General features: G+C 32.5%; 1 protein-coding gene across 6 annotated transcripts in view; it reads left to right on the top strand.

The window, feature by feature from the left end:
- Positions 1-20,452, top strand: part of LOC143232425 (RNA-binding protein FXR1-like) — a 72,457-nt gene that overhangs the window by 14,218 nt on the left and 37,787 nt on the right. For all 6 annotated transcript variants that reach the window (XM_076467873.1, XM_076467878.1, XM_076467876.1 and 3 more), the window contains exons 3-6: positions 7,769-7,871; positions 8,781-8,935; positions 11,601-11,666; positions 12,033-12,126. In XM_076467873.1, coding sequence (XP_076323988.1) covers positions 7,769-7,871; positions 8,781-8,935; positions 11,601-11,666; positions 12,033-12,126 — 418 coding nt within the window. The remainder of the gene's footprint in view (positions 1-7,768; positions 7,872-8,780; positions 8,936-11,600; positions 11,667-12,032; positions 12,127-20,452) is intronic.

Raw genomic sequence — 20,452 nt, 5'->3', positions numbered from 1 at the left:
ATATGTAACTTCTATACTCATATTCTCCTGTTTACTCCTGTTCTTATCTCTTCATGTTTTACTTCTGTCAGTTGCCTTGTTTATTACTTTTCTCGCCAGTGCCTATCACATATATAATTCTGTGGGTACCTCTCTCTCCTCATGCATTTGGTCTCATTTTCTACTGACAGTTAATTTCCATTTCTCTTTCTTAGTCTTTTTTCTCATTCTTCTTTTTCTCTTTCCCTTTTTTCCTATTTCATTTTCTCCTCTTTTTAATCTCATCTACAGCCTTAACTTGATCTAGTTCTGCCATTGTCAGTGTGTGTCAGACACCTTACATGCATTTCTCTCCTGTCCTCTTAGTTTTCTCTATTCTGTTTGTCGTTTTCTTGTGTATTCACATTTCTTTCATATCAGCATTTGTCCCCTCTTGTACTTATTCTGGGAGACCTCTGATTGCTATATTTATGACCCCTGACTGAAGTTCCTTTTTTTTATTGTTTATATCTGTTAATCCATTCTGAGATGTTTCTTCTTCTCCTACCTCCTTGTCATTATTCTCGCTTCTCTGTTGGGGGGGGGGGGTAGAGACTTGTCTTAGAATTTGGATGTATCTCTCACTCACTCATTATTATGTACTTTTGGATATTTTTTTTTCTCATCTCAGTCAAGTTCAGCTTATCATCTTTGTCTACAAACTATGATTTATCACTAAATTTTACATTTATTCTCTCCCTGTATGAGAGATTGTTTCTCCCATTGCAACCCTGGCTTCTTTAGAATTCCTTCTTCCTTTGAAGTGAGTCCTGGTATGTTTCTTGCCTTAGACCTTGCATATCCTGGGTTTATTTTTTGAATACTTAGTTTTCTTTTGTAAACTTTCTTCTAGGAATTGTCACACTGACTGAATCATGCCTGTTCTATATCCTGTATTTTCTTACAACTTCTCAAATCATATCTCATCCTCCTTCAGTGATTCCCTCTCAGATTGAGATACTTTTTCCTTTTTCTATAGGATCAGGTATTTTGACACTTGTGCATGCTTGACCTTTTCTTTCTTTTTCTTGGACATGTTATCATTTTTGCTCCTTTTGGTGGTTCACTTAGTTACACAATTTTTAGTTCACTTTAGTAACTAAGCTACTTAACTATTAGGCTAAAGTAAGTGGAAAGGAAACCAAACTTGCCCTAATATTAATAACTACCGTTAGTTTCGGTAAAAGCATATATTATTATAAATGTTTCACTTAATCTTTTCCATAGTCTTTCCTTGTTCTAACCATTCTTTTGGTTCTTTTATTTGGGTCATTATCTATACAATTGTGTGCTCATTTTCATTATTTGTTAAGAGGTTCCATTTTTTGGGAGGCTGTTTCTCTTGGCAAGTCATAGAACATAGAGGGAAGTACATCCTGTACTCCCCAAATCTTCTGTGGGCTTTACTTTTGGTTGAAACCTTGTTACCTTTCTTTACTCTGGGCTTCCTCTCTTACAGCCCTTTATTCTTCTTCCTTTTGCTCTGGTTATCCCTTTTTTTTTCCTCAATGGGATTTGGTATTACTTTTTTATCAGCACCTGTCCCCTTATTTGTCTCATTCTTTTGGACCTTGAATTTACACACTGCTATCCTTCTTGGGCCATTTTGTTGGTACTTTTTATACCACCAATACCTTGATGTGCCCATTCAATGGACTCTCTCAGTTACCCACTTCCTTATTTTGCACTTTCACACTCCCCTTCTCCATTCAGAGTTATATTCCAACCACCCTAACAAGTGGGATTTGCCTGGTTTGTTATCCATCAGTCTGGACTTTCCACTATTGTGGCATTGTTCTAATCACATTTTTGTCATTTTTCCACTGTATTTGTCTATCACCATCATTGATGGGTCTTTTGCCTATAGTTCTTCCACTACCCATTTTCTGCAAGTGGTAATTCTATGCAATGCCTTTCTTCCTTTATTACTAGCCTTTTGGCCATTATGCAGTGACACAAGTTCATGTGGTTTCACATGAGATAAAGTAGAAGTTTTCACAAGGCTTATAGCTTGCATATGCCTCTAACAGAATGCATGGAATAGCTAAGGAAGATAGTTATTTTATGTAAATAGGTTTCAGAAATTCATTTTCAGGGAAAGAAAATGTTAACTTTCTATGGATGGTCACTTGTGAAACATTTGCTGTTTTTTGTGATGGTGTTTATAAAAAATAATTCAAGCATAATAATAAATTTTAAAACAAAAAATCTGTCTTTTGATCAAGCATATTCACTTTCATTGTCTGAAGGATGGGCTTTTGTCAGCTAGCCTTAATTCTGAAGATTATCCTTGTTTCACTTCTATCATTTTCAGGTATTTTATACATTAAACTAATTCCTATTATGCCTGAAGGTGCTGATGTTATGTTGGAAGATACATATTTACTTTCCATCTTTTCATTTCTTTGTCATCATTGACATGAAAAAGTGCTAAATGCTACAAACCACATATCAGGTCATGTTCCCCCTGCTTACATTATTTTTCAAGTTCATAATCCTTCTTTACTAGTTTTTTTTTTTTGTCATTTTGAGATTTTATTTTTCATAGTTATTATTAGCTATCAGCTACTCTTCTGATCCTCTTAGTTGGGATGAAGATGTTACCTTGGTCTTTAGGTGTGTGTCTAACTGATATAATTTCCTTTAACAGTCAACACTTTATCCTGTCATGCTTCACTACGAGCAGTCACCTTACCCTTACTTTCTAGTTGACATTGAAGAGCACAGAGAAGCATGTCAGTAGTAGCTTGTTAAGGGTTTTAACATTTTAAATCCTGGTAGTCAATTGTTTTGAGAGGATCAGTGAATAAATTTGTTTTTCTGATTTTTTGTTTTGTCCTCTTTGAAACCTCTGTCAGTTACTTGATCATACTAAGTGGCTAAAAGTAAAGAACAGTAAGTAAGATGGTGATTTTGTGATCCACTCAATAACCCTTTCATTCTGTTTGTATCAATAGTGGAGAGGGAGACATCTCAGATCTTTGGTTCACTTGTGGGACCATTGGTTTTTTTAATTTGGATATGAATGATCATTCAGTCTCTCCTTTAATGCCTTTCATTCTTCCTTCTATTCTAGATGCTTACAAATTATGGATCAAGAGGTAAAAACTCTTCTTTAGATGAGTACAATTAACATTGTTTTATTCTGCCCAGTTTTACTCCCTTTTCTTTATGGTTCCAAAGATATCAGTAAATGGGAGGTTTGTTACAGCTCTTTTTCAACTCTACATTCCTGGAAACACCTCATTTTAAATTTGAAATTGTGTACTTTCTATAAATCTCTTCAATCTTAGACATTGGGTGACAATGGTAGATATAAAGGATACTTATTTTCAAATCTTTATTCATACGTCTTATTTTTTTTTGCAGTCAGGTATAGTGGTCAGTTCATAGCTTTTCCTTTCCATTCCATATGTATTATGAGCACTTTTATTTTTGTTGGTCTACATTCAATGACCATCAATTTTTTATTTTACTTAGTTGGCTTATTCTGACCTTTTATCATTGATTCTTTTACACATGCTCATTTAACTACCTTTGCCATGTCTTTTCAGTGGATCATACATACATCTAGTTCCAATTTTAACACCAATGCAGTATTTGGCAGGATACACTTCTGCCATTTCTTATGACACTGGAAGCCTTGGAGTCTTGTTTTTGTAATCTTATATTTTTCACACTTGCAGTTAGTGACGTTTTTTTTGCTTTGTGAATGATGGGTTCATTTTAGGTGTCTCACTAAAGTTTTTTTTTTAATTTGCAATGAATAGAGCTTTTCTGATCTGTCATTATTGTGTTGTAAATTGAACTTTTGTAACTGATCTATGTTATTTACTGTAATGCTTCTGAACTCCTTATAAGTGATAAGTTTGCAGTTTGACATTCTTGTTGCAGTATTTTTAGAAGACATTCTTAAGGCTGTCATGTAAAAAGATTTGAATACTACCTTAAAATTTCTGTTTGTGTAATTTTGTCTATGTTTTTAATTCTCCAACCCATAATGAATCCCTTGTGGATGAGTTATTTACTTTTACCTGTTTAGTTTTCACTTAGGCATGCAGCTCTGTTATGCATGATAACTATCAAATCACTGTATGATCTAACATCCCTTATAAGAGTTAAAGGGGTATAATTTGTATAATATGAAATTCTGTGTTTGAATGGATTTGTTTTGACAAGAATTTACTCATCCTGCACAAACTTTACTTGTATAGGGTATTTTAAGCATTGTCAGTTTCCTGTATCATAACTGTATTAAAACTTTGTATGCTGACTGTTGCAGAACCTCATTTTCTGCATTATTCTAGTCACTAACTGGTCTCCTTCAATATTTTCTAGTTCACCTCTCAAGTTGACAAATTTTGTCTCCAAATTGAGCTGCTTTGTAAATCAGTCAGTTGCATCTCAAAATTATCCAAGTCAATCCACTGCAAAATATTCTGAAATTCTTTTTTTTTTCAAAGCATGCACAGAAATTGACAGCCTTAGTTACAACTTTCATCACTTTTTTAAGCTCCTTAAGGCCAGCTTTTGCACACTCAGCCTTCTTGTTTATAATATAATGAAAACCTACTAATGGATGTCCAACATATTTTACAAACAGATTTAAAAAACTTGCTTCTTTACCAATCATGCTAGGTACACAATCACTTGTTACAGAAGCTGTTTTTGAAAGGTCAACCTGTTGATTGGATAATTCGTTTACTACAGCCTTGTATATTTCAGCTCCTGTGGTATGTTCAGGTAACTTTACCAAGTTAACCAGTTCTTTGCAGATTTCATCACCCCTACAAAATCGAGCAATAATGATGTAACATCACTGCTCATCAAGACAAATGGAAAGGAATTTACATGAACAAATATCTTTTGTTAGCTGTTTTGCTATGTTTGTTTTCATCTTTAATATTCTATCTTTTACTGTGTTTCTACTCATTGGCAATTTCTTAATGCACTAAATTTTTTTTCTTTTTCTGGAAAACTGTCAAAAAGGAAAGAAGCACATTCTAGCCATAATTCCTTAATATTATCTCCATCACTAAGTGGTTTACCATGTTGAACAATAATCTCTGAAATCTCAAGACGACCAGCAACTAAGTTGGAACTACCTGAAACAGATTTCATCAAAACATTTGACTGTAAGTTGTTGCTGGCTTCTTGAGAAATGTGTTCTTTTGGTTTTTGCTCACTCTTATCACTGATCAAAAATATACTTGTGCCATGCCAAAAAACATAATTTTAACAATATAATTCATATATTTACTGCAAAAATAACAAATGCATATTTACCGTTATTTTCACAAAATATCTGCTATTCACTTACGAACAACAGAAGAAAAATATAAGCAGAGTGAGGCCAATGTTAACGGTTTATTTCTGTTTTTACTCAAATACTGATATGTACACTGGGTCTGCGAGGAATTCAAAACATGTTATCTGATGTCTTGTTTCCGCAACCACAAAGCTGGTGCCAAGAGGGTGTGAGACATCTCCTGTGAAAATTTCTTATTGCTCCAGGGTTGGAAAAAATCATTCGCTACTGCATTTGACACTAATGATAATCATTATGTGTATATTTATTTATTATAGGTTAGCTTTAGGGTTTATAGAATCAAGAGGCAGCACTGCATGCCATGTGCCAGCAAAGTTTTTGTGCGTGCCATAGGTTCACCATCACTGTATTATGGTCTTATCAGATGCTTGTATAGAATCCTTAGCCTAAGAACAAACTCCAGTTGCAAATGTTCTCTTGTGGAACAATGGTAAGTCTGCCAGTTTACATTGCTAAAAAAACAATTATTAGTTTACTGCTGTTCTATTCCTACAAAAATCTTGTTCTACCGGTATAGGACATTGTATTATGATATGACCTGTTTACCTGTTATGTTACGTTATTTGAGAATGATAATTTGACAGGTAAATACATACTACCAACAACCATTCTTATTTTTTACTTCAAAGATGATGAGGCTGGTCTGCTCTGTTTTATTTATAATAAATCCAGTCCATTTGAATCTGCTCTGGTGATGATGGTGGATCCTCATGAACTCTTATGTTTGACAAATTTTAAAACTTGTTGTGGTCTTGGTGTCTAGGTTATCTCTTTACTGACAAAGACACAAATTTTAGTGATGCAAAGGTCCTTTCAATACTATTTCTCGCCTTCACTTCAATGTGGGTATTGTGGATTTTTTGTACTTCAGAGGTAAAGGTGCATTTGAAATTCATTTTAATTTTAAAAATATAAAATTTCTTTCAAAATCATAATTTTGTATTTTAGAATGTTGTATTTCTTATGACTGAAATATTATATAGTGTACAATGAAATATAGTGACATAGTGAAATAACAAGCCAGGTATTTGCAAATAAAATGTTCTTAAGGTCTGTGTCCATGTTTAACATGTATTTAAATTGTCTCTTTGTGGATTATTATTATTATGTATCCATTTTGAACATGTGGATTTAAGTATATCACCTGTTGTTATGTGTGGATATTTATTTTTATGTTGTTTTAATGTGTGTGATTGTGTGATTTTATGATTTTATTCCTTTAATAATGATACAAACTTTTGTACCCATCATTTTCTGGGTTATGAACTTTATAAAAAATGTGGGGGTGGATGCTGTGAATAAATAATACAAAAATTTTAACTTTCAAACAATTTATTTATAACATATTATTACAGTATTTATTATTACCTCACCAATGGTTGTGTATAATCTTTAAGAATTCAATATGTAAATACTTCAAAACACTGTACAATAGTAAGGGTGATTTCATAGAAGTAGCAGTCAAAGTAGCATTTGCCATCCATTACCTGATTACAAGACCCAGCTCTTGTGTTTTTCCATAGTGTTTCATGTGATTAATTGATGATTATGGCTACAGAAGTGTCTTGTAGGGCAAGGGTGAAAGGTAGTAGGAAGTGGGTGTAACTCAGGAAATGGATATTCATATCAGTGTTATGGTGGATGTTGGAGTAAAAACTTCAGCTGATTTTTTGTAGTATTCTAATACTGGTGGCAGTTTTTTTTAGTGCATTTTCTCATAAAGGGTGCTGGTACACTTTCTAATATATATAGCATTTGTATACCTTCCCCCACACTTGTGTGTATGTTATTTTATAGAACATTTATGTTTTTTTCTGTTTTGGTGTTAGAATGTGGCACCATCTACAAATATAGTTAATGTTAATTATATCAAAGATAATAAACGTCAATAACTAATTATGGGAGTGGAGAAAGTTGTGAATCCCCATTAACTTGTCTTTTGAACCAAACTATTATCCCACAAAATTTGTTTGAGTTGGATCAGCAACCTAGAAGTAATTCTTTTTAAAGCACATTTTGACCTGATGATGGTAATATGTTTACCAAAACTAGTTGGCTATCAGGTATATTAAATGGTAAATAATTTTACTTTCTGTTGTGCTACAGAATATTATTTTTTGTAATCGTTACTTGTAACCTAGAAGTGGTTGCATAATGTAAACAAACATTTTTATATATAGAGAGGTTATAAATATTGTACAAACAACCTGGTGTGAGAATGTGTTCAAGGTAAGTAATTAAAAAAAATATTAACTTTTATGTATAACTTTTTCACTGATTTTCAAATACTTTTCATCACTGGTGTGCATGACTGGAAAGTTTTCTGTTTATTTGGATTCAGAATGTTATTATAGAAAATAGAAAGAAGTTTAGCTATTTTTTTTGTTATATAACAAAAATGTAATCTGATTCAATCAACAGCTGGCAGCCCAAAAGCAAGTTCCCCTTCCAAAGAGTCAGACTTCCTCCACTGCCTTTAAAAGAGGGAGAGAAATTAGAATTGACAGAAGGACAGGAAGTTGAAGTAAGGGCATGTTTGTCATTCTTTCTTTGAATATGAAGTTATTTCACTAAAATTTTTAAATATTATAGTCCAGACATTGCATTGCATAGTGATAATTTGTTATATGTTAATAAGTCATGGTGTTTTTAAAATTATGAAATTTTAGAAAATGCATATTGCATATAATTTTTATAAAGACTATCAATTTAACAAGTATGCTTGCAGCAAATGTAATTACTTCAAGTAGTGATAAAAAGTATTTTCTTGAATAAGTCAGATTAATTATTAGAAGTTTAAAGAAAAATATTTAGCAGTTCATAAAAGTATCTTTTAACTCAGGATTATTAAAATAATTTTCAAATTTTTTGAATATTTAGATAAACTTCAACAAGAACTGTTATTTGAAACAATTTTCAAATGTTGGAATAATTGGTATCAGTGTAGACAGTAACATTTAATGTTTTTCTAATTAAACGGTTAAAATAAAAAAGGCTTGAATATGGAAGATGTTTAATCTTAAAATTATAAAGTTCAGTAATGTTTACAATTTTTATGGTTTGAATGTTTTCAACATATCAAGTGTTGCTGATGATATTTTTATTACAATCACTGTCTAAATATTTTGCCAGGTTATCCTGTATACAGAAGTAAAACATGAATTGGCTATCTTAATAATTACTACTGCAGTGAAATATTTCATTTGTTTAATTGATTTATGTTGTGAGTAATATGAAATGTGCATAATGATTTTTTACTTTTGAAGTATACCATCTAAGAGGTACTCATCATTTCTAGAGTTAGCTTGTTTATGAGAATTAACTTTACACAATATGTTAGAATGTTTAAAAGTCTACAGTGAAATGATTTACATGAATTATCATTGTCAGTTTTATAAATGACGTGCATGCTAAAATTAAACTGTGTTTCTAGGTCTACTCTAGGGCCAATGAGCAAGAAGCATGTGGTTGGTGGAAAGCTGTGGTGAAAATGACCAAAGGAGATTTCCATGTTGTAGAGTACCTTGGGTGGGAAACAACTTACACAGAGATTGTTCCTAGTGACAGACTACGCCATAAAAATACTAAGTAAAGAACTGTGATTGTTTTGTTTTGCTGTAATTGTAAATGGACAGTTATAAAATTATAAAGCCTACTCTATGACTAGGTTTTGTTCTGAATTCTTTATAAATCATTTAATAGTTACCATGTTAATATGCAGTTAGATTTTCTCTCTTTAAGTTGCTTTTTTGTAAGTTTTTGTTGAAATCCTATAAGTATTATTCAATGTTGAAGTAATATCCCAGTTTGGCTTTATCATTTAAGTTAAATTAAGTTTGGTAAATAAGTTATTTGAGCTTTAGCCAAAAGAACATTTTGAAGTAATTTACTTTACACTCATTATAATATCTTATGGATACTTCTCTTTAACTTGGAGATGGGCCTTTTATCACAAGAATTGGACTTCAGGCATTTTGTTTGTGCATTTTTCTTTGCTTCTCATTTTGTTTGAGAATGAGTTTTGTAGCACTTCTGTTCTGTAGCCATATGCTATCTTGTGTAATCTCTTTCTCATACGTTGCATTTCAACTTTAGATGATTAAATGCTGACTTTGATGTCTGAGTCTTTGATATGCATTTAATACTGTGTTTCTGATGGAAAACTGAATTCAGAGGAAGGAACACAAATCTGAAGCTTGTAATAGTAATCAGCAAGACAAATTTTACTAGTTCTGAAGATCTAGAGCAGGTGTTGGCAACCTACAGCCTGCCAGCCAAAATCATCCAGCCATCAGTCCCCAAATGAAATGTCACATCCACACAGCCCTTGGTGGTCCCAAAAAAGTATTCAAGTTTGTAACTTAATGTGGCCCTCCATCCACTCGCAGATATCACCTCTGGCCCCTGTGTTGAAAGAGGTTGCTTACCCCTGATCTAGAGGGAGTTGTTCTTAAATGTTGAGTTTCAAGTATCTCAATGTACTTGTTTGGATGATTGCTGGTCGTGTGAGAAATATTCATGAGCAATTTGCAGTGGGAAGGGATTTGATGGACAAAATGGCAGACAGCTAAACAGTGAAAGACATATAGAAGCAAGATAGTGGTTAAGGTAATGGAAGCATTTGTGTGGAGTATATATATTTTTATGAATGTGAAAGCTATACTCTGAAGGTGAATAAGCAGAGCCATATGATAGCATATGCTGGAAGCAGGTACTCAAGTGTGCTGAAGAGATAGGAGAACTAGCTATTAGGTGAGACAATTGGTAAAAATCCTGGAAAAGAAGTGTGAGCTTGATATTGACCATAGTTGAAAGGATTATGGGTGGCATGTATACTCAGAAAGGAGAAAAATGATATGGATGGGTTGATATAAGAAGTGAACTGGGAGGAATTTTAAAGAAATAATACAAAGATCTGTAACAAAAAAAGAACTTGCCTGATGATACCCTACAATCACATAATCATATGTAATCAATTAAATTTTAATGCTAGCTGCTTCAGAGATTTTGGGCATTCAGACTGTATGACAGAAGATTGTCTTAGCCTGTATTGAATATGTATTCCTTGAATTGTATAATTGTATATGAAATCTTAGATTTCATCCATCCAGTAATAACATTCCAACTTTTCTTATAAACAGCAATTTTTATTACAATTTACAGTGAAAATTTTCACTTGATAATGATCACATCAGTGATTGAAACATTGTACCTGTTCCAAAAAACAGTTTTACTTACTGTAAAACTTGTAAATTAAAAAAAAAAAATCAGGAAGTAAACTGAACAAAAAAACTATCAGCAAAAACATTATTTTTTTCAAATTAAAAAGGGTACATTAACAAAGTGGTTAGATTATTTTCATGAAGCAACAGTTCCAGCTGTGTATCTTCAAAGTAAGATCTCTTAAAATTGTGAATATTGTAACGAACATTTCAGCAGACTACATAAAAACAGTATAACTTGACAAAAGAAAATAGAAGAATAAAATTCATTATATTAATCTTAATCACGGACTTTAGTATAGTGGGTGTGCCTCATATTGTGAGTAAAGTTCTGTAATGTTAGGTATAATGTTTGTCAGCTCTAACTTCAGATTCACTACTGATCATCTTCCTATATTTAAATGTCAGGATCACAAGTGAGAAAAGTTAAATCTTGCATAGGTATGTAGAAGCATATGTCATCACAAAACAAACTGTTTTCTTTGCAAATTCTTGTTACTCTCAAGTTCTCAAACTCAAAAATATCTAATAGTTGATATCTTTTAAATTCTGATCTGAATGTTTGGTTGCACAGAAGTCGCAACATGTGATCTTCTTTCATAGAGAAACCAACACGCAGGTCATTATATCTTGGGTTTGTTTCAAGGTGTACAAACTACGTATTTCCATAATTATGAAACTTTTCCATGTATCACAGTTTAGGAACTTCTCATATAAATTACTTGGAAGATTTTTAGTACATAGGTAGTACAGGGAACAATATAGACTGTAGAAGGCTTTTATTGACTAACTTTTGTAACATGTATACCATTTAGGAGGTACCAAAGCTACACTGGTAATTTATGTAATGTTTAAAAGGTTATAAAGTGTTGTGATAGATAAGTATGTTTTTACACATACAAAGATCTTGCAAAATGCTACAAAAATGTATGTTTATGTACTGTCTTATAACTGCAAAGGCATTTTCTTCAAGGTTAAATAAAAGAGAATGGTTCCTTTTCATATGTTTAAGAAATTGTGTTGTTTTACAGCCCTCCAGTCACAAAGTGGTCATTTCATAAATTTGAAATAGATGTACCAGAAGACCTTCGGGAACAGTGAGTAAAATATGAATTTAGTTTGACTTGAATGTAAAATTCAGTAAGATAAGTGTAATTTCTTTTTTGACCAAATTTTTTCCTGCTTTGAAAGATGATAGGTTATTTTATGTCAAATACTCCTTGCCAATAATACATGCTATTAAAGTGGAAAATAAAGGTAACAGAAACTGACGTGTATGTCTCCTTCACACTTTACCACATCAACAGAAAATTAATTTGTTTTATACTTATTACTCATTTTATGAAATATAATTTGGTGTGTTTATTTTATTATATTTTAATACAAGGATATATGTGTTTAAGTCTGGTCCTGTATCCCAAATTTAGTATAAGAGTTAATGTTGTTTGATGTTATTTCTACAGCTCCAAAATAGAAAATGCTCATAAAGAATATAAGAAGGCCATTGGTGCAGATGTTGTTACATATAATGCAGAAAAGAATGTTTTAGTGATAATTGTAAGTAGATCAAATTTTAATACATCTCCAATTAGAAATTGGATTAATATTTTTTTTAGTTTTGTGTGGATGTTTTTGTCTATTTTGTAATTCACAGCATTCTAAGTTTGATTAGTTGAGTAATTATAATGAAAATAACAAAGTTGAAATTTAGCATAAATGATTTCTATATCAGACTAACAAAAATAGATGCTTTTATGCCTGCCTAGTACCTAAATATATTTGCAAATTAAATACTAGTGAAGATATTTTTTATGTATGAATGCAAAATAAATAATTAGATCTAAAATTATATTATTAATCAGAAAAAATGATATTATGATTTCTTTGTAAACAGTGGCAAATTGACGGGAGGATAGATTGGGTTGCTGCCCAGTGATCCTGAGGCACATTGCGACCTCAAAGATTTAAGCTTATGATGCTGTATGTAAAGAGTGTTGTAGAAAAAGGATTATTAGAAAGGAAATTAGTTTTTCTATAAATGCTTATTTTGTAGTAGTTATGAATAACTTTCTTCGAGCAGTTGTTAAAATATGATTATCAATTAAAAATGTACATAAACAGAAAAATGGAATGTAAATATGAATACACACAGATCTGTAAATCAGTGTGTATATATAGCAATGAAGTAATATATGTCTTGTACAACAAAGAATATTATTCATGAGGAGGTCCCCATATTATTCACTGTTCTGGTCTCCAAAGTATCTTAATCTGCTACTGTTTTTAAGGCTTATGTCAAACTTATAAATAAAAGTAAACCACTAAAATGTCAGGCTTATGACAACAAACCTTAACATGATGTCTTAGTCTGCCACTGTTGTTAAGGCTTATGTCAAACTTATAAATGTCAGGCTTATAACAACAAACCTTAATATGGTGTCTTAGTCAGCCACTGTTTTTTAAGGCTTATGTCAAACTTATAAATAAAAGTAAACCACTAAAATGTTGGGCTTATAACAACAAACCTTAACATAGTTTTGAGAAATGACACATTGAAAACTTGATAAAAATCAAAATAAAAAAGATATCTAGTTTGTGGGATAAATTTACTTTGGTTTTCTTTAGGAAGTTAGACACACTTGTGATGTCTGTTACAATCATTCCAGTGAATTATACTTATTGACATAAATCATACATTAGTTGTTAAATCAATTGTAATCACTTAAAAAAAAAAACAGTGAATAGAGGAACACTGAAACAAATGTTTGATCATGTGACAGATAATTTATTACATTTACCTGCTAAATTTGTTATTTTACTCAATTTTTCATGAAATCTGGATTTAAAAATCCACTAACCTGATGCCAGAATTATATTTAGGGCAATGATAAAACCAGTGCAAACAAGCCTGAATCTAGTGTGGTTCTAATTCCATGAAATCTGTGTATGTTTATAAAACAGGCTCTGTATTTACTTATTATAATTTTTATAAATTGTATCAATGTTAAATTTCATTCATGTGGTCTTTCACTCTGTTTTAACATCATTAACTTCTGTTTTTGTACCATAATTGTGATGAGTTGGCAACTTTCTTCTTCAGGTAAGTTATTGACTATAAGCTGTTCCCTTGTTTATTTATTCTCAGGAATTATCTTTGGCTGGAACTCTCAGTATCTTCATTTGCTGTTGTCACATGGCTTGCATGTTCTTTTAACACATTTGCTTGTGGAACTGTTTCATCTTCTGGTATTTTTCTTGACTTCATTTCTTGATCAGGAGAAGTTTGTTAGCAGTAGCTGATTAGTGATCAAGACTGCACTTTTATTACTTAGGTCCTTACCCTGCTATTACTTCTCAGTCATCTACTTCTAATATTTCTTGATCATTTCTCTCCCTTTTTTGTTACAAAATGGTGATATAAACAGAGTGAGAAATTTCAACTCGACAGTGTCTTTCTTCCTTTTTTAGTATTTCCTATTCTACATCTGTTTTTAGTGTGTATGTGGGGACAATGTTTGTGTGCTCATCTATTGAATTTTTTACTTCAGAACTGTTGACTTTTTATAACAGGTCATTTAGTTTGTCTTTTGTGTCTACTTTCTTTAATCAACCTTTTCAACATTTGAATTTTCCACTTTCTTTTTCTCTCCCTCATCATCAGTTTTGTGTTCAGCTACTAAATCATTATTATTCTTACCTTTTTTCTTTTTTCCTGTTACACCTGTAATTGCACCTGTTACATTATGACAACAACCTAGTTGCATTGGCAAATTGTTGTTAGGGGTCTTAATTCACTTTTAAATCAAATTCAGACAAACCACAGTCTGCAAGAGGCTTCTTTCCATAGCCTCAGCATAGCACATTATGTAAATAATGGCTGTTTGGCTACAGATGCTCATAAATTGGCATTGCTGATTATCTGAAGCCTGTCAAGTTTAGATAGGAGCTCTCTGTTTGGCTGAAATTAGCACATTTCAGTTGGTTTGGAAGGTTCAAGCAGAGAAGTAAGAACCATTCTGTGCAAATAAGAAGACTACAGAAAAGTACAAGTGGAACTTGTTGAATTAATGGAGGAGTAATGTTGACAAAACTGGAATCTTTTGGAAAAAGATACCTTGGAGAATTTACATTTTCAAAGAAGAAAATGCCTTGCCAGGTCACTAGTCCTAAAAGGAGAGGCTTATTTTGTTGCTTGGGGCTAATGCATCAGGAGATTTTAAATTGAAACCCATGCTTGTGCACAATTTTGAGAATCTAAAGGTATTTAAGCAATGAAAAGTCATTAGAGGTGAATTGTGTGTATGTTGAAAATTCAGCCATAAAGCACAGGTGGCCAGGCAGTTTTTTTGTGAAAGGGCTTTTGATTTTTTTTTTCCACTCTGTGAAGACATATCTAACTCTGAATGAGGTGGAAGTAAAGACTTTGTTACTTTTAAATGATGCATCTGGCCATGACCATGAGCTTGCTTCCTTTTTTGATAGTCATGTTGCTTCTGCTTCTTAACACTAATCTTTGATCCAGCTTCTAGACTGACAAGTGATAGCCAATTTCAAGAGGCTGTACACCAAGAAAGTTTTCCACAAGTGTTTTATTTTTAGGCTACATCACACGAAGAGGGGCTAACACTGAATGAGTTTTGTAAGACTCAGTTTAACATTCTGAAAGCTGCAAGAAGTATGAGTGTGCTGTTTAAATGCAAGACTTTAAAGGATTTGAAATGTTGCTGCTGTACAACAAGAAATTGTCTCTCTTGGTGAACCTATTGACTAGAGGTTACCAGGATGATGTGGAAAATCTTTTTTTTTTAAGTCTCACAATAGGCAGCTTACTACAGAGGATCTACAGGAACTTGACAGCTTTGTTGAATATGACAGTGGGGAGGAGGAAGAAGAGGATGATGGCTTGACAACTACACAGCTGAATGAACTTTTAAACTCTTGGGACACTGTCAAGAAATATGTCAGAAGACAACCATCTGTAGAGCAAACAAAGCTTCTTATCTGTCAGTTTGATGACAAAGTTGTGTCATACTGCAAAAGTTGTTGATAGAGAAGAAGGCAGTACAGCAGTTAACTCTTGATAGCTTCTTTGGAAAGAAGCCAAGTTTGAATCCATCAGCATCAAGCAACTCAGAAAATTCAGCAAACCCTCAAAGGTTATATCAGAAGAATTTTCTTCCAAAAATTACATTCCTCCTATTCAAACTTTTCCATTGACCACTTCTTAAGCCAGTCATCTTCTTAGTCTAAACCAATAATTGTTTACTGTATGAATATGTTTATGCATTGTTTATGGATTCTTCTATATCATTTAATTTTAATTCTTTACTATGTTCTTATAATGTTTATTTGTCAAATACACATTAAGGTTTTAATTTGGTGAACTTGTGTTTTTGAGGTCAAGAAAGTTTGACTTATGATCTTGGAACAAATTAGGATTTTAACAAATATTTTCCATACTCACATAACAATTTTGTAGAATGAATTAAAGTACTTATGCAAGGGATCACTCTAGTTTCAGAAGGTATTTAATATTGATTTTTATATCATTTATAATAAAAAGATTTGTTATTTACCATAGTTATTTGCATTCCAACTCTGAATAGCTCACATGCAATGTGACTTGCATTTTCAGTATGAAAATACTATTTCTTATCTTACAGTTTTCACATTTCATTTTCATAATTTCTAGAATCTCGTAAATGAATATCAAAAGTTTTTTAAGGTAAATGTTTTTTTTTTCAATTTTATCTACTTTATCACTAGTTATTATCAACAAAGGTATATACATACCTTTTAGCTCTTCGTAGAAGTCTTTTGAAATCTGGTTTTTAATATGCGTAATTTCACGTTCTTATCTTTTCATTTATAGCTCAGTTGTTATTTTTATTACCAGTTTTTTGTCTTTTATTCATACTGGCATGCCAATATTTCCACATGGTGCTCTGTTATTATATGGTGATGCACATGCACAAATTCTTTCCCAAATGGCTACATAAGAAAATAATCCCATTTAGTTCAACCATTTTTACAATCCAAACTACAAGTTAAATGTTTAAAACTCGTAAACCTTTCAAGTATGCATTTTAAAACACAAACAATACATAATTACTTAAGGCATAATAGTAAAACCTAAATGTAATCTGTCTAGAAAACTAATTCATATAAGGCAAGAAAAATTTGCCAAACACTATTTTGTACCCCTTCAGAGAACAATGGGCTAAGTTTCTTTTCTGTCTCATACTACAGATTCATACACTGCTAAAGGTTTCTTCAGACTATCCAGTACATACATGGAAATCAGTTATAGGCATGCCATTGAACATCAATTTGTTGCTAAGCATTATAGCTTTGACTTTGCAAGTGTGTACAATCTGAAATTTATTTGTGAGCCAGTCACAATTAAGATCATTAATGAAAGGAATTTGTAGCATATTTGTAGAAGAATTGCTGGTAAAAATCTGTTAGATTAGCAACTTTTAATGTATAGAAAAGCCAGTTCATTTTGGTAATACTACCCTCCAACAATGGCTTTTATGTCATGTTGCTAAGCAACAAAGTATAACCTAATTTGTTGTTAGTCTGTGTATTAAAAGTACAAGTTGAAATATATAGACAACAAAATTGACAAAATATTTGTTGATTTTTTAATTAGAGCATCCATTGGTTAAAGACATTTGTTTTTTGTTGGATATATAATAGAAAATATCTTAATATAGAAATGATTTAAGATTGAATCAGTATTTTTACTTTCATGATAAATTATTGCACTTGGCTTTTACACTATTGTTACTTTAGGCTTATTATACTAACACTTATTACACTTTAAGGTTTCACAACACACCCATCTCTCATGGCCCCCTTTGCAACTTAATCACTGAAATAGTAATGGACAAGCAGTAATTTGCCCATTCTGTCTGGATAAATGCATTTTGGTTTTCATGGCTCCTCCTATTTCATGAAGTCAGACATAACATGACACACTGGCTTTAATAAGTTAAGGTTTTCATATGGGGAGAAATTCTTGGAATGTCTCCAAACAATACTAAAATACATCTGCAAGTGTATTTTGACCATTTAGGCCAACAGTCTATATTAAGTTTTCACAATTTTTTTTGTATAAGATCTCTTAATCATGTGAGAGCAAAAGCTGCAGTTTGAATTGCTGTTTTGAATGGTTCTTTTTAAAATGAAGGAAGTAAATGTAAGTAATATAAAATATTAAATTATAACACACTTGATGATAGTGATTTCATTAAAAGACATATGTAGTAAAGTGGTTTAATTAAATTTTGAGTGTAACTCAGTAACCTGCACAGAATGGGGTTTAAAAATGGCATTCTCTCTATCAGGTTAAAGTGATAATTGTGGAATTCCTGGGGTGTTTTACTCTTCTGCTTTAATAGTGCTAAAGAAAACAGGATATTGGAAATTGGCAATAGATCATCTCGTTTATATTGTGCCTGGCATGGCCAGGTGATTAAAGCCGCTCAGCTTGTAATCCACAGGTTGTGGGTTTGAATCCCTGTCACCCCAAACATGCTTGCCCTTTCAGCTGTGTGGCATTATAATGTGATGGTCAATTCTACTATTCATTGGTAAAAGAGTAGCCCAAGAGTTGGTGTTCGGTGATGACTAGCTGCCTTCCCTCTAGTCTTACACTGCTAAATTAGGGATGGTTAGTGCAGATAGCCCTAGTGTACTTTTGCACAAAATTCAGAAAAATAAACATTTCTATCATTATCTTAGCATTCTTTCTTTCAAGATGGAAGCTGTGTGAATGTTATGCAAGTTCTTTCATCACAGTAATTGGATGACAGAAGTGGATATCAAAGATGCTTCTTTACACATTAAAATTCTCAAGTCTTATTGTCTGTTTCTTCATATTATCTATCATAGAGTAGTTATCAGTTTTTCACTTATCATGATATTCCAAGTTTAAACAAAAATGTGGCTGTTTTATCAGCTTGTTCCTATGTAGTATCTCCTACATCCTAAATTTTTGGTTAACATTGCTCAAAACACTTCACCCATAATCTTTAGCCTTGCAGTTCAAAGAATTTTAGATGCACCTTCTCATTTTGTTCATTTCATATGGATATTGTATGACAATTTCAATGGGTCATGCTCATATTAGAAACTTTAGCATGATCTTGCTTTCCAAGACAATAACTCACTTCTCACACAGATTAGTCATCTTTTTCAGTACAACTGTCAAAGATGTTTGCATGCTGCTAGCTGTGAGACATCTCCCACATTTTGTGTGAATTATACCACTGCATGATAACACCATCATGTGACAAAAGCCCTCACCAGTAGGAGGTCATCACAACTCTGTTTGCAGTAACTTTCTCTATGCAATTACAGTCATGCCTCTTCATTTTTCTCCTTTTTACTGTGTTTTACATTTACATGTTTAAATATCTTGTGTATGTTCAGAGTGAGATATGCATTATTAAGGAAATGTTGGTTCTCATTTTCTTTAGCTTTTATTTCAAGAGCTTTGTTTTTATCATGAATTCTCAAATGACAGTAATTTTTACTTAATTTTGAAAGTGGGATGTTGTTTCTACTGTGTTATTTGAAGGTTTGTTATCTGTCAGCATTGTTGCAACCATCGTTCAAAGTGCAGTGGATTACCATATGCTTAATTAGTCTCCTACTCCCATCTTGATGGCCAAATTCCCTCTTCAGTTGAGAATGACCAGAATATGACCTTCACCTGAGTTGCTTTTGAAGTTTTCTGTAGATATTTATTTCTCTCCTCTCTATTTGAGCTCTTCCACTTCTACATTCTCTTTCTATGCCTTGTTCCTCTTCTGTTTGGACTTGTAGGGTTGTGTTACATTATTCTTTATTGTAACCCTTCATTTTTCTCGTGTACTTGTTATTTGCTTGTCTCCCTTTCATTACCTAGATGTCTCTGGTAATGTTCCTTTTCTCCTGATGACGTGGTCTGATATTATATGACTTAAGTTTTCATTATCTTCCATAGCTTTTCTTTTTTTAACTTTGCTATTTACTCCTATTTCTCATGTAGATCAATCTTATTCCTACCTTTTTATTCCAGTTTCCAGGCTTTTTTTCTTATTTTCATTTCACCTTCCCTCTACCTGAAATCTATTTCATCACTTTTTTTTTTGTTTTAAGCCAATGTGCATCTTATATGTGTGTTTCTTTGGGTATCTTTCTCTTGGTCTCAGTTTTTGCCAACAGCTTTCTGTTTCTCCACTTTAGTCTTTTTTCTTGCTTACCATTACTTTGCTTTTCTTCCCATTTCCTTTTCTCCTCACTCTGACTCCAAATATGATTTTTTTTATCTGGTCTGTGGTTGGCATGATCGATGTGTCTTACACCTTACTACACATATATCTCAGCTCATTCTCCCATTATTTTCTTTTTATTGTCCATCTTATATTGTGTCTCCTCATTCCTTTCTCCTCTTGCATTAGCTGGAAATGTGAGAGGTTTTCTTGTAACCCCTCATTTATTTGGGACAAGCTTTTGTGCATTGGACCTTGTGGACCTAAGGCTTTCTTTTTTTGGATTCTCTGTATTCTTTTATGAACTTTTCCTTAATTAAGTGTCATGGTTACTGGATCCTGCCCATTCTACTACTAATGTGGTACCTGACCACTTTTCAAAACATCTCCCTTTTCTTGATGAGGACAGGACTTTTGATGTTTGAAAGTGGACACGAATTCACTCCACATTAGTGTGCTTTCTCATTTTTCACAGGCATTGTTCTCATTCCTTTAATTACTGATAATTAACTTTGGTTATTTTCCACCCAGCCTATTTTATGGTCTTTTCCTGCTCTGTCTATCCTTGTGGCTTTTGTTTCAGGACCTCTGTGTTTTAAGCATTAACCATACACTTTTGA

This window comes from Tachypleus tridentatus, chromosome 11 (genome assembly GCF_004210375.1).
Source record: "Tachypleus tridentatus isolate NWPU-2018 chromosome 11, ASM421037v1, whole genome shotgun sequence".
NCBI classification, from domain to species: Eukaryota; Metazoa; Arthropoda; class Merostomata; order Xiphosura; family Limulidae; genus Tachypleus; species Tachypleus tridentatus.
This window is presented reverse-complemented; position numbering and strand designations above follow the sequence as displayed.